This window comes from Pleurodeles waltl, chromosome 8 (assembly GCF_031143425.1).
Source record: "Pleurodeles waltl isolate 20211129_DDA chromosome 8, aPleWal1.hap1.20221129, whole genome shotgun sequence".
Lineage (NCBI taxonomy): Eukaryota > Metazoa > Chordata > Amphibia > Caudata > Salamandridae > Pleurodeles > Pleurodeles waltl.
The window spans coordinates 562,306,270-562,330,434 of NC_090447.1; the positions used below are offsets into that span (position 1 = coordinate 562,306,270).

A 24,165-nucleotide genomic window follows, 5' to 3' on the forward strand; every position below is an offset into this window, starting at 1 on the left:
GTGGTAAATGGACCTACTGCATCTGTCAGAGAGACCACACATAAGATTGTCATGCAGACCGGATCTCCTCCACGAGCTCGGAGGGAAGATACTACAGCCCAACCTTCCCTCGCTGAGCTTGACAGCATGGCTCCTGAATTCCTGCAATATGGTCATCTAGGTCTTTCACAGGAATGCATGAACATTCTCAAAGTGTCCAAAAGACCATCAACAAGGCGTTCATATTCATTTAAATGGAAAGGATTTTATATGTGTTGCATCCATAATGAAATCCATCCACTTCTGGGGCAGCAGGAGGTCATATACCTTACCTCCTCCATCTAGCAAAATCAGGTTTGCGTTTTTTGTTGATAGAGGCACATCTTGCATCTATAACTACTTATCGAAAATCGATTTCTCAAACATGTTTTGAAATGCCTGTTGTTAAAGATTTTCTAGAGAGCTTAAGAAAGTTTTCTATTCTGTTTGTTCACCTTCTCCCCCTGGGAACCGAATGTGGTACTTTGGAAACACATGGGTCCACCTTTTGAACCTATAAATAAGTCCTCTCTACAACATATTACAGGGAAAACAGCTTTTCTTGTCGCTATTACCTCAGCACGCAGAGTTATCAAAATTCAGGCTCTCTGTGCCAAACTGCCATACACAGTGTTCCATGATAATAGGGTAGTAATGAGAACCCACCCTAGCTTCCTTCCCAAAGTTGTTTCTGTTTTTCATATTAACCAGACTATCTCACTCCCTAGGTTCTTTCCCAAACCATCCACATTAACGGTAAGAGCTCTACACTCTTTAGATCTAAAATCTAAATAAAACAAAAGACATTAGACAGTCTGATCATTTATTTGTGAACTATGGACCAATGAGAACAGGCATTGCTGCTTTCAAACAACCTATCTCCAGATGGATAGTTTCCTGCAATGTGTTTACCTACCAGTTGGCTAATAAGCATTGGACTGCCAGGCCCAAAGCCCACTCTACTAGGAGGAAGGCAGCAACAAAAGCTCTTCTGAAAAATGTCCTCATGTCCAAAATCTGCAAAGCTGTGACGTTGTTATCGGTACATACTTTCACGAAGACACTACTGTTTTGATTCAGAAACAGACACCTAAGTGAGACAGGCCTCCTTGCGAAACTTGTTTAAATAAAGAGATCAACTGCTTTTGCTTACTCTTGCTTCATCTGCAGGGGTATGAGATGAGCTTCTAATCTATTCATTGATTATCACTATTGATGAGGATTCCCTGGAATCCTAGTTCTCTTCCAGGTGAATCCTCATCAAAATGATAAGCAACCCTCCCACCTCCCCGGACAAACCTCACATACAACATTTGATTCTTCAAATCACTGTAAAAAAGTACTGACCTAACTGTTACCTAACTGTCACCTCACTCCCACCTCTGAGGCATGGTGAAATACAGACGGTCCTGGAGGCCTTAAGGCATAGTGCCAATTATTTGATTTACTATGTTAATTTGGATAGAAGCTATTGGCTAAAAATGTCTTAGCATTTCATTGCAGTTTTCTCTTTAAGAAAGGATAATATTTCACTTTGTCTCTTGTTTTTCTTATTAACAAAAATGCTGGAGTCTTTTGATAGCTATTAAAGGAAAACTTAATGAAAAGTAGACATTTTGTACACTTTTAGTATAATTAATACAATTTTTATTTAATTTATTTAATATAGTATAAAATTGAGGTGGCCAATCGTATAACCCCCGCTAACCGCGTATGCTCAAGGATTAGCGGGGTTATACGATTGGCCACCTCAATTTTAAAGAGCGAAGAAAACACTATAAGATCACTTTTAAAGAAAGAGCTCTTTTTAGATAACAGTAAGGCTAAATTCGCCTTTTGTAAGAATTTTTCCATTGCTCTGGAAAGGTTGGAGCTAGATTGTAGGCAAGTCCTAGAATTTTCCCCATTGCACTTGAGGGCGATTTTGAAGAACGCTTCGTGGACCCTGAGCTTCCGCCAAGACTTGGAGAGCTGTAAAAAAAAAAAGCTCCTTTGCGAACATATTTAACACTCTAGTAATAAAAAAATCACAACTGTATCTCATTTGGAAAATCCCTCATAGCGTTAGGCGCTTTTGGTCACTGCTTTGACAGGGATTGCTCCCTTTGAACACCTTACTAGCAAAATGGTATGGTACCGCAAAGGAGTGTACCTTTTGTCCGGCAGAATCTCAAGATTTACGTCATGTATTATTTGTTTGCCCTTCTCTTGCCCCTTTTCTGCGTAAATGGTTAAAACCAATTTGTCTTCAGCTCTCTCTGTTGTCAGTGTCTCAGTTTTTCCAAGCCCTGTATGATCCTCCGAATGAAAGATTTTGTTTTCAAATATTTAATTTTTTCAAATGTATTTTAAACTTATTTTAAGAGATTTGTGTAGGAGGGCTAGTCAGGTGGCTTGGTTAAATAAATTAATAGGATCACTGTTTTTTTTTTAACTTGTTCATAATAATAATAATATTACTATGATTTAATATGTGGAACTGAAGAAAGCAGGCCCCTTTTGATAAAGCGCAAGATTGAATTGTGAAAATGCTATTTTTGCATAGGTTTATACCACCAATACTATGGTTAACGCGGTTCTGTCTTCCGACAGTCCGGTATTCTTACCTCTTTTGAATACGAGTTTCATTGAGTGTGTATACACAAAGTCGGTACCCATGACATAGGATTTTGATGTAATATTTTATTGTATATATCTTTTAATTTTATTTTTTTGTACCTGATTGGTTGTAAAGTATAAATAGTAATTTTGATTCTTGGCTTATTTATACTATTAACTTTTATATGGTTTTCAGCTAGATGTAAAGGGTAAATTTGATTTTTTGTTTGGCTGTAATACAAATTTTTCTTCCTCTTTTTGTCTTTTTCTCTTTTGTTGTTCCCCTTTTTATGTGGACCTCAGTTGAGTTCCAAATCATAAATAAAAATAAAATTTAAATAGTGTAGGCTGCATGTATGTCTAAATTTATGTATGTTTTTGTGTTAACATTGTTGTGTGCTCCTGGGTCCCCGCACAAAGGCGGGAACATTCAGTGCTTTGATGAGGATTCCCTATGGAAGAGAACTAGGATTACAGTAAAGTAACTTGGCCTTCTTCTTCCATGGCTGTTGACTTAGTATATACATTGAGAAATTGAATTCTCAAAATTCGGTAGAGGAGATTTCATAAACCTATGGTAGAAGGAGATCAGTGCAAATAAATTGCTTCTTACTTACCTTGTTTTAGTTGGTATTTGGGAAATATGTGTCGGAATGGCTAGGGTGGAGCAGCATGAGTCAAATGCTACATGAAAACATCACATATTAGATTTATTTTATTTAATAACGGCAGATCAAAAAACCAGCTAAATGTTTATTTATTTTTATTTTCTGGGTCAATCTTAATGTATATGCTTTCTTCTAGGGAACTACCTTATTGCTAACTTTAGCAGCTTTGGTAGCTTCCTTATCTCATTAATGACCTTTAACCACTGAGAGCATCATAGAACAAAAACACATGTTATGAATCGTGACTTGAAGCTAAGTATACTAAGTGTAGTAGTCAGGCCATCTTGTAATGCTCACTGAAAATCAAAGAGTTCTGTTTGTGTCTAAACTATAGATCAAAAACTAAAACGCAATATGTTTCTAAAATAATTTAGAATTTATGTGGAAATTGTTTAAAGGTGGCCTTTGACAATTCATGGTTTGTTGCTTTGGTCTCCACAAAGTGTGAACATTTCCTTCACCCATTATTTATGACTCGTTTGTTTTTCTCTTTTTCTGTTTTGCTTTTCTTTGTTCTGTTTAAAAAGTGTTTTATTGTCTTCGGCTGTTCATTGATTTGTATGCTGACCATGCATTCATTTTGATTGTACCATTTACTTTTTTCAATGTTGCAGGTCCTCCTTGCAAGCAGTTATGTCCCAATATATGCAGGGATGAGAGCTGTAGAGTATAAAGGAGAGGTAACTTTCAAGTTCTATTGTAGTCCTTTTAATGTTTTTGAGGATAGTTTAGGAGTACATAAAGCTGGTTAAAAAGTATTGCACATTAAAAATGTTACCAATGGCAAGCTCAGGTTTTTCGACAAAGATCGGATCAGGTACGATTAGAGGCACCTTGCCAAAGGACTGAACAGTTTATCAGAGAACCAGTTTGTCGGAATTTGTTTTGTGGGAGCATTTGGCAGTCGTGAAGTTGGGTGGCATTCAGTTCACCATTAAAAGTCTCAAAACTTTGACAGTTGGGTATGGTCCATTTTTTAGTTCTCCGTGAATTACACTCTTGAGATACTGCCATGAGGGCACCTTGGCTGTGAGTGAAGACGGGAGTGGATCACTGTAATAGGGTTAGGTTTGTTTTTCCTTCAACTCCATATTGAGCCCCAGTGGATTGTCTAGATTGCTTCTTTAAAAATATGATGACGGTACCATCCATGGGGATCCCAGCTGTCAAGGCCCTAGGGTTGTGGATCATGCTGCTCTTGACCTCCTTTATCCCATAACACCTTATTGCCTGCTCAGTTAACTCTTGTTTCTTTTATCTGCATTTGCAATGTCGAAGTTTATTTTGTCCATTATCATTTTCAGAATGCTTTGTTTCTGTGTGTGCAGATCTTTTTAATGTATCCTACCAACGTGATTGTTGACAGGCACAGATTATGTTTAGCATGATTCTCATTTATGGTTTTCTCATGTTTCCTTTCAAGCCATTTTCTCCAGTCATTTGTCATTCACATCAACCACTTTCTCTCTCTGTTGGCCTTTTAACCTTTTCGGTGCGGGCGTCTCCCTGGTGCGGGTCACGACCAGTGGCCGACACCAGGAAGGGTATTAATAAATCCTCGGGTGCGTTGCACCCAATGATTTTTTTTACCTTTCCCGGGGAGACACGGAAGCTTCCGTGTCTCCCACCCGCCCCTTTGTGACGTCAGCGCGCCGCGAGGCGCGCTGACGTTTCAAAGGTGTTTTCCCCATCAAAGCAGGAAGCAGCCTTGCGGCCGCTTCCTGCTTCAATGGGGAAAACGGCCTTCCCCACGTTCGGGAAGGCCTCGTAAGAAAGGGGAGAGTCTCCCCTTTCTTACGAGGCCTTCCTGAAGGTGTTTCCTGGCCCCCAATCGCAGCACATATCGTAGGGCATATTTTTTATTTTTATTTATTATTTTAAAAAAAGGTAGGTCCACCCCCCCCCCCCCCCCCCCCCCCCAGGGGAAATTATTTTTTTTCCCCCAAAAAATAAAATACAAAAATAAAAAATAAAATAAAATGACAGGGGGTCGCCCATTTTGGCACCCAGGGAAACCTTACAACAACTAAAAAAATAGATCTATATATAGATCTATATATATATATATATCTATGTACATGGATATATCTATGTACATGTATATATCTATAGATATATCTATCTACATGGATATATCTATAAATATATCTATGTAGATAGATATATATATATATATAGAGGTAGATCTATATATATCAATCAAAGAGAATTATAAAGCGCGCTACTCACCCGTGAGGGTCTCAAGGCGCTGGGGGGGGGGGTGAGGGAAAGGGGCTGGGAGGTTCATTGTTCGAAAAGCCAGGTTTTGAGGCCCTTCCTGAAAAGAAGTAGGTTGTGGGTCTTGCGAAGGTGGGTTGTGAGGGCGTTCCAGGTTTTGGGTGCAAGGTAGGAGAAGGATCTACCCCCGGTGGTTGTGTGTTTGATGCGGGGGACAGAGGCGCGAGAGAGGTCAGCTGAGCGGACGTTTCGTGTGGGGGTGTGGAAGGTGACTCTCGTTGAGGTAGGCAGGGCCTGTGTTGTGGAGTGATTTGTGTGCGAGGATGAGGATCTTGAAGGTGATCCTTTTGTCAATGGGGAGCCAGTGGAGGGATTTGAGGTGTGGAGAGATGTGTTTGTGTCGGGGGAGGTCGAGGATGAGTCGTGCTGCTGAGTTCTGGATGCGTGTAGTTTGCACTTGAGTTTTAGAGTGGTGCCGCCGTAGAGGGCGTTTCCGTAATCAAGCCTGCTGCTGATGAGTGCGTGAGTGACAGTTTTTCTGGTCTCTGTGGGGATCCATTTGAATGTTTTTCAGTATACGGAGTGTGTTAACGCATGAGGAGGTGAAAGCGTTGATTTGTTGGGTCATCGAGAGGGAGGAGTCTAGGATGATGCTGAGGTTGCGTGCGTGGTTGGTGGGGGTGGGTGCAGGGCCTAGCGTGGTTAGCCACCATGAGGGTCCCAGGTGTTTTTGTGTGGGCCAAAGACGATTATTTCGGTTTTGCTTGAGTTGAGTTTCAGGTGGTTGGCTGTCATATATATATCACTTTTGTCAATATGTGTGTGGTTTCCCTGGGGGGAAAAGGGTCTGACTTGTCTAGTGGCAGTTATAGTGCCATAAAGAAGCGCAGAAGGTTTATATGCCTACTGCAAAGAGCAAATCTGTATTTTATGTAAATAGTTGAGTACATTAGTAAAGTCAGCCATTACCTGCGCTATAATACCAATGAAATGTATGTGCGGGGTGGAGGGCGGCTATGGAGAGATGAAGGGCACTTTTGCTGGGTGGTAATGAGGGAATCCGAGGAGGAGGGAGTGGGAGCACCAATAATGATTGTTGGACTGGGCGCAGGAGGTGCTAAAGACTGTGACGAATGGTATGTGACAAGGTGTTTTTTGAGTATCTTGAAAGTACGTGCTGATTGAGGGAAGAAGCGCAGGTAAGGTGGCCTCTACTGTTGCACGTATCTCACACACACCATCGATTTTGTGACTGTCTACGTAGGCTAGTGTTTTAGAGCAACAGTTTAGCCAATAGCAGAGATGGCATCTTGATGGATGACTGCTGCCTGCACTCGGGTTATAGAGGACCGCTCTGACATAGGATCAGAGACTGAGACATCAGATACTGAGACAGCATCTGAGGGATAGGACAATGGCGCAGACTCTGGGAGTGATTTTTCAGTCAGAGGAGTCCCATTCGATAACTCCTCTTCCAGTACATTATGAGGGAGGTGATGAGGACAGTCCTGCTGTCCCTTCGCAAGCTGTTCGTGCAACTGGGTAATAGTGGGTTAGGCCAACCCAGAGAGCAGGTGAATGCGGCGGCAAGCAGAGAGAGAGAGAGAGAGAGAGAGAGAGAGAGTGCTCTCTTGGGAGCTCCCCAATTTAGTTCAGCCCCAAATTCCACCACCCAAATCATATTGTGGAGACATCAGAATTATCTATGGCAAAACAAACTGGTTTTGTAAGGCAGGCACCTGTGTTTTTGGTCCTGGATTCGGCGGCCATATAGAGAAACACACTAAACCCAAACATTTCTGGAAACTAGACATTCGGGGGAGTCCACAGAGGTGTGACTTGTGTGGATTCCCCAAAGTTTTCTTACCCAGAATACCCTGCAAAGCTGAAATGTTGAAAAAAAAACTCAATTTTTCTCACATTTCTGTCACACAAACTACAGGAATATGCTGGGATCCACAACATTCCTACCACCCAGTGACTCCTCACCTGTCCTGATAAAAACACTACCCCACTTGAGGGCCTACACCTAGTGCCTGTGTCAGGAATGGATCACCCCAGGGTCAACAGCTGCCTCACGTAAGGACCAACATTGACCGTTGTGTAATCTATTCCTGTCGCGGGCACCAGGCCTAACCACACAAGTGAGGTATCGTATTTATCGGGAGACTTGGGGGAACGCTGGGTGGAAGGAAATTTGTGGCTCCTCTCAGATTCCAGAACTTTCTGTCACCGAAATGTGAGGAAAACGTGTTATTTTAGCCACATTTTGAGGTTTGCAAAGGATTCTGGGTAACAGAACCTGTTCAGAGCCCCACAAGTCACCTCATCTTGGATTCCACTGGGTTTCTAGTTTTCAAAACTGTGCTGTTTTGCTAGGTTTCCCCAGGTGCCGGCTGAGCTAGAGGCCAAAATCCACAGGTAGGCACTGTTTTCTATGAAAAAATGTGATGTGTCCACGTTGTGTTTTGGGGCATTTCCTGTCGCGGGCGCTAGGCCTACCCACATAAGTGAGGTATCATTTTTATCGGGAGACTTGGGGGAACGCTGGGTGGAAGGAAATTTGTGGCTGCTCTCAGATTCCAGAACTTCCTGTCACCGAAATGTGAGGAAAACTTGTTTTTTTAGCCACTTTTTGTGGTTTGCAAAGGATTCTGGGTAACAGAACCTGGTCAGAGCCCCACAAGTCACCCCATCTTGGATTCCCCTGGGTCTCTAGTTTTCAAAAATGCACAGGTTTGGTAGGTTTCCCTATGTGCCGGCTGAGCTAGAGGCCAAAATCTACAGGTAGGCACTTTGCAAAAAACAGCTCTGTATTTTGTCAAAAAATGTCGCGGGCGCTAGGCCTACCCACACAAGTGAGGTATCATTTTTATCGGGAGACTTGGGGGAACGCTGGGTGGAAGGAAATTTGTGGCTCCTCTCAGATTCCAGAACTTTCTGTCACCGAAATGTGAGGAAAACTCGTTTTTTTAGCCACTTTTTGTGGTTTGCAAAGGATTCTGGGTAACAGAACCTGGTCAGAGCCCCACAAGTCACCCCATCTTGGATTCCCCTAGGTCTCTAGTTTTCAAAAATGAACAGGTTTGGTAGGTTTCACTATGTGCCAGCTGAGCTAGAGGCCAAAATCTACAGGTAGGCACTTTGGAAAAAACAGCTGTGTTTTCTATCAAAAAATGGGATGTGTCCATGTTGTGTTTTGGGGCATTTCCTATCGCGGGCACTAGGCCTACCCACACAAGTGAGGTATCATTTTTATCGGGAAACTTGGGGGAACATAGAATAGCAAAACAAGTGTTATTGCCCCTTATCTTTCTCTACATTTTTTCCTTCCAAATATAAGAGAGTGTGTAAAAAAGACGTCTATTTGAGAAATGCCCTGCAATTCACATGCTAGTATGGGCACCTCGGAATTCAGAGAAGTGCAAATAACCACTGCTCCTCAAAACCTTATCTTGATCCCATTTTGGAAATGCAAAGGTTTTCTTGATACCTCTTTTTCACTCTTCATATTTCAGCAAATGAATTGCTGTATACCCAGTATAGAATGAAAACCAACTGCAGGGTGCAGCTCATTTATTGGCTCTGGGTACCTAGGGTTCTTGATGAACCTACAAGCCCTTTATATCCCCGCAACCAGAAGAGTCCAGCAGACAAAACGGTATATTGCTTTCAGAAATCTGACATCGCAGGAAAAAGTTACAGAGTAAAACATAAACAAAAATGGCTGTTGTTTATAGCTCAATTTCAATATTTTTTTATTTCAGCTGTTATTTTCTGTAGGAAAACCTTGTAGGATCTACACAAATGACCCCTTGCTGAATTCAGAATTTTGTCTAGTTTTCAGAAATGTTTAGCTTTCCGGGATCCAGCATTCGTTTCACACCCATTCCTGTCACTAACTGGAAGGAGGTTGAAAGGACCAAAAATAGTAAAAATGGGGTATGTCCCAGTAAAATGCCAAATTTGTGTTGGAAAATGTGGTTTTCTGATTCAAGTCTGCCCATTCTTGAAAGGTGGGAAGATAGTGATTTCAGCACCAGAAACCCTTTGTTGATGGCATTTTCAGGGGAAAAAACACAAGCCTTCTTCGGTAGCCCTTTTTTCCCATTTTTTTTGGAAAAAACGAAATTTTCACTGTATTTTGGCTATTTTCCTGGTCTCCTCCAGGGGAAACCACAAACTCTGGGTACCATTAAAATCCCTAGGATGTTGGAAAAAAAGGACGCAAATTTGGCGTGGATAGCTTTTGTGGACAAAAAGTTATGAAGGCTACCCCAAATAGCCAAAAAAGGGCTCAGCACTGGGGGGGAAACGGCCCAGCAGCTAAGGGGTTAATTTTAGTTGTGTACCCTAGAGTTTGCTTACTAAATTGAAATGTTAAGGGATTCATCCATTCACTGCTTTTTCTAATTTCTAACAATTTTTTATGTCTAATCTATTTGTTTCTTTAACTAGCATCTTCCCTTTTGACCCACGACTGGTAATTCTGACACTCTTCTTATGTACCAGTTTATCTAGTTATTCAAAGCAGTGCCTTACCCACTACTGAATGTACTGAATTACGTATGTGTGCATCTTATTTTTCGTCTTTTTATCAGACAGTCTATCTTGCAGACAAAGTTTTACAGCCATTGTTTACTCCCTTGTAACGCCTATCCTTCCCCCTCTTTAACACCTCCGACAGCTCCTTTGAATCTTTTTTAGTTTTTGCTCTAAATACCTGACTTTGTATAATTTCTGATTTGATCTGTTAGGATAGCAGTCTGTAGGGCCTTGCATTGCTTGTCTGTTGCAAGGGCAAGTTATTTTTCCTGGTAGAAAGGCACATTATTTTTCCTTGTTTTTTTTCTGCCATTGTACATGAGGTACAAAGAGGATATATGGGGCACTTGCAACCTAGTCTTGGATTGTTCTCAACCTTGTCCCTCGACAGAGGCACAGAAGAGAATGATGTAGGGGTGTTAAGATGCATTCCATTGTTTTAAAGTCCCCATTTTCAGAACAGATTCCTCAGCTGGTTTCGAAGTGCTGCAAGTTCCCCTTGCCACTGCTGACCTGCAGCAGCTAGTGGCAAAATTGCATATCTTTGGTGCGATTTGGAGTCCCTCTGACATGCCTTCTGGCTACACAGAACATAATGGTTCTCCAGTTTATCTCTGGTGAGCCTGCCCTGGAAGCAGTCTAATTCCTTGTGACCTGTTACAAAGCCTGTACCAACTGTGGTATAGATATCCATGCTGGCCCCAAGATTCATGCCGATTCCCTCGCACCAGCGTCCATAACCACTCCACCTGTGCCGATAGAAGACTGATATCCATTTTGAACCTGGAACTAACATCGGCCTAAGTTCGACCAATGTCACTCTGCAATATTATGAAAGTACAATCAGTTGTTATGCAGTCTGACTAACCCACATCCACTACTACGTCCCAACTATCAGCAGAGGCTCCATTCTCTTTTTCAATCTGACCCTATCGGAGAAATGTGCATGGACCCTCAGGATAGTGATTATGAGGAGCAGTGTACTGAATTACTCCCCTCTCACTATACTTGGATTAAAAAAATTCTAGGTGGCTAGACTCCACCCCTGAAATGAAGCTTGACTCGCCACAAGGGCTGCCTCCATTTGTCCAACAGCTTCGAGCACACTAAATTACGTCCACGTTGTATTTATAACTATTCTTTTTTTTTTTTTTGTTTTTTTCTTTTTTTTTTTTTTGTCCTCATAATTATCACCCTTGCTTTGGAGGAGAGAAGAATAGTTCCGAACGAGGGAAACGTAACCCTTAGGACATCCCGTTTGGTCTACGTATTATTATTCTCCCAATCGTATGCCATCAACCAGGATATACTATTTTCCATGAAACCTAGTCTTAAACCAAAGCATCACCCAATATTGGGTAAGGGGAGTACTAATCATTGGACTAAGTTTGCACAAGGCGGAGACCAGACAGCAAAACAGTAATATACAAAAAAGAAAAAAAAAAAAAGGGAAAGAAAAGAGAAAAAGGGAAGTAATGAACTATTGGTAGACATTTTCCCAATTCATCCAGAAGTTATCCCTTCTAGAAAGGGGACCTCGTTGTTCCATTATACACATTCGATTTACAGATATTTGCCAATCCTTAGAGCGGGGGGGAAAGGGGTCAACCCATTTACGACAAATTTCTCGCCTAGCCAAGAGTATTAATACAAACAACAAATGCTCCTGATGTGTTGACAGTTTTTGATAATTCATACCCTGTTCGCTGACCCCAAACACCACCATAGAGAGATCCAATTTTACTTTCACATTAAATATTATCTTTAGAGTGTTTCCTATCTCCTCCCAATATTCCCACAACTTTGAACATTGCCAAAACATGTGTATATCGTTTGCCTTATCGTCACCACACCTCGGACAGTTTTTCTGAGTTTTCCCAATAGCTGTTAATCTAGCCGGCGTCCAGTAAACCCTATGAAGTGTGAAAAAGTGGTTTTTCTTCAACTCTGCCGGGCTGGTCGTGAACCACAATTCTGAGCAGGACCTATACCATAAAGATTTCACATCTAGAGTTGGAAAAATCCCCCCCCACTTCAACAAGGGAAGGGATATCCCATCCCTTGTTGCTTCCAACAGAGCATGGTACCACATAGCGACTTCTTTATTAATGATTTTCTGGTTTAATTTTCCTTCCCATATATTCCTTCCTATTTCTCCTGTTTGTTGCGATTTAACCCAACTAGCTATCTGAAGATACTTGAATTTGGAGACTGTCCCTCCAGTCCCTTCATAAAGTGTCGACCAGCTTAACAGTTCTGGTCCTTCCATTATCTGGCCCCATCTTACAATCCCACTCACTCTCAAAGGAATTGATAATTTATCAGTAAGGCATTCAGGAGTACCAGGTGAATCCCAAATGGGGGCAGAGCTGCAAAAATAGGGTATCTCTAGCGCTTTCTGAAAGTACATCCAAATGTTGCATGCATGCCTGAGTGTCTTCAAGCGTACCTTCTTGAAGTACTTAGGATGGCCGAATTTATATAGAAAATGATCTGCTCTTTCCTCGAGGTGTGCCGTTAAGGCTTTCCAAGCCGGATCATATTCTGACTTCTTATTCAATAGGTTTCTGATGTTTTTTAATTGAAATGCCAGATAATACTTGAAGAAATCTGGAGACGCAATGCCCCCCCACTCTTTTTTTCTACTCATCTTTTTCCACGAGATCCTTACTCCTTTGGAGGCCCATACAAACGAGGATAAATCCCCCTGTAGTTTTTTAAACCAGCTGTTCTTAAACTCTAATGGAATAGTGTTAAATAAAAAGGTAAATTTTGGGAGAATGCACATCTTCAAAATGTTGGATCTTCCAATTATGGAAAGAGGGAGAGCGGCCCACGCCTTTAGCAATTTTTTGGTTTCTCTGTATGTTATGTTAAAATTTAGTTTAGGTACCTCATTTAGGTCATTTGTTAATCGAATACCCAAATATCTGATCTCTTGTTTGACTAAAGGAGAAGCATAAGTCAAGTTCCAACACATTATTTCTGTCTTTTCTGTGTTTACGCTGTAACCGGAAAATTTACCAAATTGCTCCATCAAAGTATTGAACGCAAGTAGGGTAGAACTAACATCCTTGGTGTATAGCATAAGATCATCCGCATATAATGCTACTTTTTTTTCCCAGTCCCCACTTTGAAATGGAATAATTTCCTTACTTAACCGAAGAGAAATTGCCAGAGGCTCAATATATAAATTAAAAAGCAAGGGAGACAATGGACATCCCTGTCGCGTACCCCGCCAAATCCTAAATTCTTGTGATAACTGGCCGTTGACCAGAATTCTCGCTGAGGGGCGTCTATACAATTCCCTGACTGTCCTAACAAAAGGAAATCCCAAGCCTCCTTTTTCCAGCACTAACCTCAAAAAAGACCAATTAACCCGATCGAAGGCCTTTGCTGCATCAAACGTCAGGATCGCCAACGGAGCCTTTTCTTGTTCCGCCAGGTCTATTGCAGCGAATAACTCATGTGTTACATCCTGGAGATACCTCCCTTTCATAAAACCCTTTTGATCCGTATGAATCAGATTACCTATAGCACTCCCTAATCTCCTGGCTAAAATCCCTGTATACAGTTTGTAATCGGCATTCAACAGGGAGATGGGTCTGTAAGATGCACAAGACATTGGATCCTTACCTGGTTTTAAAACTAGACAAATTATAGCCTCTCTCCAGGATTTAGGCGTCTGAGCCCCCTCAACCAGCATAGAATTAAATAATTCTAATAAAAATGGACTATAACTTCCCCCAAAACCCCCAAAACCTTGTACAATTCATTAGGTAGATTGTCTGGACCAGCGGCCTTTCCTTTTTTTAACGCTTTTATGCCTTCAATAAGCTCAGCCTCATTTATTTTACAATTTAATAGGGTCTTTTCGGAATCTTCTAGAGCTGGAAGGTGTAGTTTTTCTAGAAAATCACTAATCGACTCGTCTGAATTAACCAGGCTTTCTGAGTATACGTCTTGGAAAAAAGATACAAATGCCCCCTCAATCTCTTCTTGCTCCACACAAATCTGATTCGTATAGTCCGATTTGACTGCTGAAATATATCTTTTAGAGAGGTCTGACTTAACCTCCATGCTAGTAGCTTACTGCAACCTTCTCCATATTCATGGTGAGCATATCGACTAGCTTCCCACTTTAACTTACTACGATTTTCCAAAAAAACCTCTAGCTTAGTCCGAACATTAACCTCTTGACATATCAAGTCCTCTAATAAATTGACCTTCTCTTCTGCTCGTGCTTTATGGATTGCAGCTTGCAAGGTTTTTAGAGATAATTCCATATCTCCCAATTTCTCTTTTTCTTCACGATGTTTGTATATTGCCAGGCTCATAAGCCTCCCTCTAATATAGGCCTTAAAAGTGTCCCAAACACACCATAAACTTGCCGTACCTTGGTTCAAAAGAAAGAAATCTCTTGTGTCTTTTTTTAATGCTTCTACTATAGAGTCGTCTAATAGTATAGCGCGATTAATTATACATCTAATACCCTTATTTACGACCCTGATATCCAAGTGTAATTTTACAGCTGAATGATCTGAGAGGTGAGCAGGATTGTGGGCTACCTTTCTGACCTCTGGGCATAAGCTTTTGTGTATTAAAAAAAAATCTATCCTAGATCTATGCCCATAATTTTTATTGTAAAATGTATATCTGTCTCCTTCGCCTCCTCTGCAGTGCCATATGTCTACCAATCCTAGATCTTGCATGGCTTGTTTCACCTGTGCCCTCATTTTAGGAGAGTTATCCATACCTCGAGGGGTTGACTTATCGTATACAGGGTCTAACAATATGTTGAAATCTCCACCTAGTACCACTGGATATCTAGCTAGAAGTAAAATATTGAATAACTCTTGAAACGGTGTGGGATCATCTAAGTTAGGTCCATAATAGCCTGCCACCGTGACCCAATAGCCAGATGCGCACAGTTCTACCACTACCCATCTCCCTCTAGGGTCAACTTGCACCAATCCTATCCTAGGTTTTATGGATTTTTTGACCAGAACTGCCACGCCTTTTATCACACTAGTTTGGGAGGAGCATACGCTAAGAGAAACCCAATTCAACCGTTTAACCCAGGTCTCCCACTCTGTTTGTTGGAGATGAGTTTCTTGCAATATGATAATCTCCTCTTCCGCCAATCTTAAATATTCAAAAATCTTCCTCCTCCTGCCTACCACCCTTAAACCATTCACATTCCAGGAAAGAAATTTCAACCTTAAATTCCCATACTTAGACATATCTGTCAGGAGAAAAGGAAAACGTCATGAGCACAGCACACCCCCCTCCTAGGTATACAACATATGAGGACTTTCTTATTTTTATCCTTTCAACCCACCTAATCCCCCTAACCCATCCCAAACCCCCACACCCAGTGCCTCCCACCCCCTCCACCAACACCAACACCAACTCCCACCCAAACCCAACCCCCCTACCCTGGGGAACCCTCCCTGATTCTACTAGGATAACCATCCTGTTATCCTAAATTCGAACTCCCCATCGGACGAGATACTTCCACTAGATCTTATTGTGACGCCCTAATCTATTCTTTTGCAACTTTATTTTCATTTGGTCGAATCACCAACACCCGTGCAATGCCAACACATGTTTCATCAGGGCTGCTTGAGTTGCAGCTGACTTCTTCAGGGCTAAAACAAAGATTGAAAATTGTATATAATTTCAAGGAGGCGTTTATATTTCTGATTGTAAGTACTGTCACCTAAGGCATAACCAAGCCACTCGTGCACTAAAAATAATAGGTGTGATTGATAAATATTGTCAAGTAGAGAAGAGAGCTGTCTATGCATTCCCTAGGTTAATATAAACGAATGATCACTCACATAACAATTCATTGTTCCAGCAGCATATATGCGTTAGTAGTACATACATTCTTGAACTGTTTGTGTCCCTACATACCTAACAGTCCCGTTCTCCATGTGTCTCACATGCCTGCGTTATATGTGTTGTCTCGTAAGTACAAGTGTCCTGAAATTCATATTTACTCACTTACTGCTAATGCGGAGGTCATATATCAAACTTGACAAACTCCACAATCATATCTTACCTGTTTGTATCAGTGTTGTAGATTAAACATTCTTGTCTGTAAATCAAATTCATGTATAGTTCCTGTACAAATCAGTGAGATCAAATACAATCAATAGTCCCTATAGTATATACCTGTTTTTAAGTCATCAACGACATGACCAATCTACAAGAATGCACCTAGTGGGACCAAAACAATCCAAGATACGTATCATGCAAAAAAGTAAATATTTAAATAGCTGATTCCATGGTATTCTGGTGAGACAAAACCTTTCTATATTATTTTTGCAATATAATCTGCAACGAAATATAGGCAAGGCTGTGGTACGCTATGTTGTGCTAGTATATCAAGGCACCTTTGAGTCCATTTATTATTTCCAATAAGTGGTCGTCACTTGATTCCAGTATCAAGCACGTCCTCATTACAGACATGCATTGTCTACATACACTCCAAACAGTCTATCTACAGAGAATTCCAAGTATATTAGCTACTTGTCAAAGTGCATCCACTGATATCGATAACATACCTGGGAGAGTGCTCCAGAGTAGCTGCGGCTTCTGGCCGTACGATATTAATGTGGAACTCGAACTCCATATTTAAATTGCCTTTTGTACATGCCAAGAGGCCTCATGTCATGTACCGTCAGTGTAAGATATTGCAAAACAATCGCCCAAGTTTCAACAAAATAGATGTAGGGCTATGAGAGTAACTAAATCACCCGCCATCTTGTAGTATGTTCGAATGTAAAATAACCTTAATTTCTAATGCTTACTGGTATAAAAAATATCGTAGTTCACTATGCAGGATAAGTTACGTTCAATAAGATCCTATCTCCATTAAATAGTGGCAGGACGATATAAGAAATATCCTATCTGAAAATCAAACAACACCCCGAGTATAGCTTAAACCATATCCAATGAAAAACCAGTAAATCACTGTATATAATGTTGTCTTACTTAGCTTGTGTTACTAAATGCGAAGAGGATTAGTTCGTACCATTGTGCCTCTGATAGACCCAAGGGCTCTGAAACGTGGTAATGATGTTAGTGTGTGAAACTGAGGTCAAAGTAAGTGAAAAGAGGATTAGTTTATGCCATTGTGCCTCTGATAAAACCAAGGGGTACAGATTTTGTCACATTAGAAAAATGGTTGTGAAGAAAATGTATGAAATTTGAGTCTCAAAAGGGGAATCAAAGTCGAGAATTACTCATATCCAGTGTTATAAACTCTAGTCTCCATGTACATCGTACAAGCAATTACAATCATATCTGTCACCTAAGAAATACATCATCGCTTTAAGCCCATTATGCACTAGGAATCATTATCACCAACCGTTTATTGAACAGTGTCCATAGTACATATTCTCTAATATGTACTCAGTATTGAACTAACACGTTCAAAGTGTTTGTGACCATGTCTGCTTATACAGAATTTATAGTCCAAAACTTGTTTATATGGTCTATGTATGGTCATAGTCATAATTCATTGCGTACAGACAATATGACTAGTTCAGCACTCAGTCCCTGGTCTGTACTTGCTGATGAATACACATTATGGTGAGTGCATGTCTGTCTATCTCTTTACATTAAGCCAAACTCTAGGCCTCTATTTCCATGATTATACAATTTAATCGCCCAGAAAAAATAACGTAGTTCATGATCGATATTCAAACCCTCTTCTACATCTTTAAGTCTCATTATCAACAACGCTTCACATTGTTGTAATTGTAACTCTCAATTGCCACCCCTTTTGTCTGATTGGATAGTATATATTGCATGAAAGTAAAAACCTTTGTGAATTCCTTGTCTTCTTCATGTACGAGTACGGTGGGCAAACGGATATCTATTATATTCCTGTTTAACCACTCTGAAGTATTAAGCAACTCTCGTTCACCAGTCTGATGGTACTGCCAACATATATTTTGTCACATCTGCAGATAAAGACATTCACTAAAAGTCATGAAGTGCAACTTATATTCTCTCTCAGATGGTAGACTAGACTGTTGTTATCAGTAAATGTAGTAAGTTCCCTGACAATCCTTCACATAGAACACCCTCCACATTTGTGGAAACCCTTGCCTCTTGAATAACTCAGAATAATATGATTTTTAATAGTCCCACCCTGTAGGAGGCTGGCCTGGCTTGTAGTGGGTACCAAGGGGTACTTACACTTTGTACCAGGTCCAGTTATCCCTTATTAGTATAGACGAGGTGTTTCTAGCAGCTTAGGCTGATAGAAGGTAGCTATAGCAGACCAGCTTAGGCTGAATTAGGAGACCTACAAAGCTCCTACTATACCGCTGGTGTCATATGCACAATATCATAAGAAAACACAATACACAGATATACTAAAAATAAAGGTACTTTATTTTTATGACAATATGCCAAAGTATCTCAGTGAGGATGCCAAATATACACAAGATATATGTACACAATACCAAAAATATGCAGTAATAGCAAAGGAAGTAATGCAAGCAATGTAAAGTTACAGTATATTGCAATAGGAGCACATAGGTATAGGGGCAACACAAACCATATACTCCAAAAGTGAAATGCGAACCACGAATGGACCCCAAACCTATGAGCTTGTAGAGGGTCGCTGGGACTGTAAGAACACAGTGAGGGTTAGAAAAATAGCCCACCCCAAGACCCTGAAAAGTAGGTGTAAAGTGCACCTATAACCCCCAGAGAGCACAGAAGTCGTGATAGGGGGTTTCTGCAAGGAAGACCAACACCAGCAAAGCAACAACAGTGGATTTCCGGACCTGAGTACCTGGGAAACAAGGGGACCAAGTCCAAGAGTCACGACAATGTAGAGAGTGGGCAGATGCCCAGGAAATGCAAGCTGAGGGTGCAAAGAAGCTGCAACCGGATGGTAGAAGCTGTGGATTCTGCAAGAACGAAGAGGGCTAGAAACTTCCCCTTTGGAGGATGGATGTCCCACGTCGTGAAGAAGCTTGCAGAGGTGTTCCCACGCAGAAAGACTGCAAACAAGCCTTGCTAGGTGCAAGGGTCGCGGTTAGGGATTTTGGGTGCTGCTGTGGCCCCGGAGGGACCAGGATGTCGCCACTTGGATGAGGAGACAGAGGGGGCGCCCAGCAAGTCAAGGAGCCCTCACAGAAGCAGGCAACACCTGCAGAAGTACCCGAACAGGCACTTGGAAGAGGAGTGAACCGGAGTCCACCCGAAGTCAGAAAAGGGAGTCCCACAACGCCGGAGGACAACTCAGAAGGTTGTGCACTGCAGGTTAGTGTGTCGGGGACCCAGGCTTGGCTGTGTACGAAGGAAATCCTGGAAGAGTGCACAGGAGCCGGAGCAGCTGAAAATCACGCGGTACCCAGCAATGCAGTCTAGCGTGGGGAGGCAAGGACTTACCTCCACCAAACTTGGACTGAAGAGTCACTGGACTGTGGGAGTCACTTGGACAGAGTTGCTGAGTTCCAGGGGCCACGCTCGTCGTGCTGAGAGGGGACCCAGAGGACCGGTGATGCAGTCTTTTGTTGCCTGCGGTTGCAGGGTGAAGATTCCGTCGACCCACGGGAGATTTCTTCAGAGCTCCTGGTGCAAGAAGGAGGCAGGCTACCCCCAGAGCATGCACCACCAGGAAACAGGCGAGAAAGCCAGCAGGATGAAGCGATACAAGGTTGCAGTAGTCGTCTTTGCTACTTTGTTGCGGTTTTGCAGGCGTCCTGAGCAGTCAGCGGTTGATCCTTTGGCAGGAGGTGAAGAGAGAAGTGCAGAGGAACTCTGGTGAGCTCTTCCATTCGGTATCTGAAGAATTCCCCAAAGCAGAGACCCTAAATAGCCAGAAAAGGAGGTTTTGCTACCTAGGAAGGAGGATAGGCTAGTAACACAGGTAAGAGCCTATCAGAAGGAGTCTCTGACGTCACCTGCTGGCCCTGGCCACTCAGAGCAGTCCAGTGTGCCAGCACACCTCTGAATCCAAGATGGCAGAGGTCTGGGGCACGCTGGAGGAGCTCTGGGCACCTCCCCTGGGAGGTGCAGGTCAGGGGAGTGGTCACTCCTCTTTCCTTTGTCCAGTTTCGCGCCAGAGCAGGGCTGGGGGATCCCTGAACCGGTGTAGACTGGCTTATGCAGAGATGGGCACCATCTGTGCCCATCAAAGCATTTCCAGAGGCTGGGGGAGGCTACTCCTCCCCAGCCCTGACACCTTTTTCCAAAGGGAGAGGGTGTAACACCCTTTCTCTGAGGAAGTCCTTTGTTCTGCCTTCCTGGGCCAGGCCTGGCTGGACCCCAGGAGGGCAGAAACCTGTCTGAGGGGTTGGCAGCAGCTGCAGTGAAACCCCGGGAAAGGCAGTTTGGCAGTACCCGGGTCTGTGCTAGAGACTCAGGGGATCATGGAATTGTCTCCCCAATGCCAGAATGGCATTGGGGTGACAATTCCCTGATCTTAGACATGTTACATGGCCATGTTCAGAGTTACCATTGTGACACTATACATAGGTAGTGACCTATGTATAGTGCACGCGTGAAATGGTGTCCCCGCACTCACAAAGTCCGGGGAATTTGCCCTGAACGATGTGGGGGCACCTTGGCTAGTGCCAGGGTGCCCACACACTAAGTAACTTAGCACCCAACCTTCACCAGGTGAAGGTTAGACATATAGGTGACTTATAAGTTACTTAAGTGCAGTGGTAAATGGCTGTGAAATAACGTGGACGTTATTTCACTCAGGCTGCAGTGGCAGGCCTGTGTAAGAATTGTCAGAGCTCCCTATGGGTGGCAACAGAAATGCTGCAGCCCATAGGGAGCTCCTGGAACCCCAATACCCTGGGTACCTCATTACCATATACTAGGGAATTATAACTGTGTTCCAGTATGCCAATGTGAATTGGTGAAATTGGTCACTAGCCTGTTAGTGACAATTTAGAAAGCAGAGAGAGCAGAACCACTGAGGTTCTGGTTAGCAGAGCCTCAGTGAGACAGTTAGGCACCACACAGGGAACACATACAGGGCACACTTATGAGCACTGGGGCCCTGGCTGGCAGGGTCCCAGTGACACATACACTAAAACAACATATATACAGTGAAATATGGGGGTAACATGCCAGGCAAGATGGTACTTTCCTACACACCCTTACGGAAAGTAATATTAGGATGTCTAGTAAAATACTTTACTAATCTCCATATGTAGATATAAGTCTAATCTTATTTGGAAATCTATGAGTTTTAGCTTTAAAATCTTTGAGCATCTCTTCTCTATTCAGTCAGAGAGCTCTGTCACATGCTCTTGGTGTTTCTGTCATACCCCCTTATGAGAAATATCCTTTCTATGTTTTTTAACTTTTCCCTAAATTCCTCATATGAACTGCAATTTATGCTTGCTCTGACCATCTCTTCGTATGGAATAGCCATTATTTGATGAATAGGGTGCACACTGGTTGAATGTAAAATCGCATTGCACAAGGTCCCTTTGCGATGCATGCAGCTACCTAATCTTGTTCCACATGCACATTATTCTAAATCAAGAAACTGAATTTTCTTTGGATCATAGTTAACAGTGAAGGCCATGTTACATGTATTATTGTTCAACTATGTTGAAAATGCAAGCAGATCATTCACAGTCCCTGTGCAAACAGCCAGGACGTCATCAATGTATTGCCCCTAGTATTGGGCTGTACTGTACCCATTTTGCATCATTAGTACCACTAGACCCGCTCCCCTTCAAACCATCCCTTAGAGAGGTTGGCATAAGATTGAACAAATCTGGAGCCCATTGCGGTCCTGCAAATTTGGTGGTACCACTTGCCCTCAAATAAGAAAACATAGTTATCAAGGACCAGCCGTATCATTTCCAAAAGCATCTCAGAGTGAAAGGAATTCAGTCAGTCTTTTGTTTAAAAACTGAGTCCTAGCTTTCATAGCTAATTCATGTAATATATTAGTGTACAGAAACACCACATCTAGTGTTACTAGCAGCATGCTATCCTCCTATGAAATGCCATTAATTATGTTCAGTACATGTTTGATATCTCAAACATAGGACGGCAAATTGATTACAAAAGGCTATAAGTAACTGTAAATAAACTGAGAAAGTCTTTCCGTTGGACCTCTAATACCCCACACTATCTGTCTACCCAGGGGGGATTAGGGCATCCTTATGAACCTTGGGAGTGTATAAAACACATATATATTGGCCTATCAGTTTTCAAAAAGAAATATTCATCCAGAGTCAAGAGTCCTTTGTCATACCACATCTCAGTCCTCTTGTTGCTCTTAATAGCAATCTCAGAGATAGGATTTGGTCTCAGGGGTTAGAGCACAAAGTATTATCTAATTGGTTGAATATTTAGTTGTTGTATTTGGCTTTATTCATCACTAATTCACAGCCATCCTTGTCTGCCTCTCTGATAATTATTGTGTCATTATTCTGAATGGTTCTAAGTGCCCTCCTCTCCTGGGGGTCCAAGTTATTTCTAGTGAAGTTAGCAGACCTAAGTATAGGTATCTTCTTTAACTTATCTAAGTCCCTACATATATTTTTGAAAAACAAAATCACAATTGTTATCTGGTGGTAAGCTGGGAGTCCATTTATATTTCAGTTTACATTCATACATGGGCTGCCTCCAACAGAAAATAGTGCGTCATTTGTAGTGCTATTCCGAGGGGGGACAGCTAAGGTGCAAGATCTGGACTTGCCTTACTTTGAGCCAACAGGAAATATTCTAACAGAAATTCTCCAACTAGGGTCAGCTTATTCAGGATCTTTGCTGGCAATTATTGCTGCCATTACTGATGCTTTGATGTCACATGGTTGAAGTGTTATTCTTGCTACTGTCAGTCGGATAATATCTCAGTGACATAGACATGCATCCAGTGTTCACACTTCTTTACCAAACCCGCTGCATGTGAGAACCTCAGTTATGCAGGTTTTGACTAGGAAGGTGAATGAAAACTTTTCTAGCTTACGCGTCAAGAATTTTCAATTCTATTAAGGACACGGAGGCGAGGATTATACTTTCTCTTTCTTTACTGAAAATTCACAGCAGCCAATTCAAACACAATAAACAAAAAAAACTTCATCTCCCAAGATGCTCTAGTCCTTGTATCACGTGCACCAATCACAGTATGTGACCTTAGTCTATATAATGCTTAACCCCAAACGTCATATCCTCTTTCTTTGACCAAACCAGTAACTTTAACTCCTTTCTCAACGAACTCTTCTGTAATGGATGAATCGGAACCTCATCCTGTAACGGAACGTCCAACGAAGGAAAAACCAGGTGGAACTTCAAGTCGACTTCTCACTCAAGGAAAAGATTGGATCTTTAACACATCGATATCAGGATGCACAGATCATCAAGAATTCTTCTGATCCGATCCTGGAAAAAATAGTAAAAATAGGCTGGTAATATTCTCATAACAATGTAATATATTAACAATCATAAGAATATTATCATTTCAAACCCAATATAACCCACTGGGAGGGTCTAAATGAATAAAATTTCAAAACATAAAATATATAAAACATCATTATTCATTATAGGGTGGGATAATCCTCCCCTCCGTGTCCTTAATAAAATTGAAAATTCTTGACGCGTAAGCTAGAACATTTTTCATTCTATATCAGGACCGGAGGCTTGGATTATGCTAGTTCAAAGCTGACCCATAACAACAGAGGCCACATCAAGCACCGGTTTATAATAAAACTTACGAAAAGTCCCCTCAGATGACCAGTCTGCTGATTTCATAATGTCTTCTAGGCTAGAACCTAGCGAAAAAGATTTAGATGCCGTAGCTCCTCTAACTGAATGAGCACCAAAATGACTAATATCAATGCCTGCTTCATTCATAAGCCACCTTATCCATCTCGCAAGAGTGGCAGAGGAGACTGGCTTGAATGGTTTTTGTAATGCAATTAAAACCTGTTCATTCATGTTCTGCCTAAACTCTTCCGTAACCACTTCATAGTCCTTAAGACACTGAACCACACATAATTTTGAATTATCTGGAAACCAGGGATCGGATACTGACCTGCAATTATTCTTAGTTCTTCTGGAAATATTAAACGTTACACCTTCTGGAGAATAAATTCTACCCGATAAGTGTAAT

At 41.8% G+C, this 24,165-nt stretch overlaps 1 protein-coding gene across 4 annotated transcripts in view; it reads left to right on the forward strand.

The window, feature by feature from the left end:
* PNPLA4 (patatin like phospholipase domain containing 4) overlaps nt 1–24,165 on the forward strand; it is a 318,980-nt gene that overhangs the window by 236,334 nt on the left and 58,481 nt on the right. For 3 of the 4 annotated variants that reach the window (XM_069204620.1, XM_069204619.1, XM_069204622.1), the window contains one exon: nt 3,899–3,964. The exons of the other annotated variant lie outside the window; for it this stretch is intronic. In XM_069204620.1, the coding sequence (XP_069060721.1) occupies nt 3,899–3,964 (66 nt within the window). The remainder of the gene's footprint in view (nt 1–3,898; nt 3,965–24,165) is intronic. 4 annotated transcript variants of the gene reach the window in all.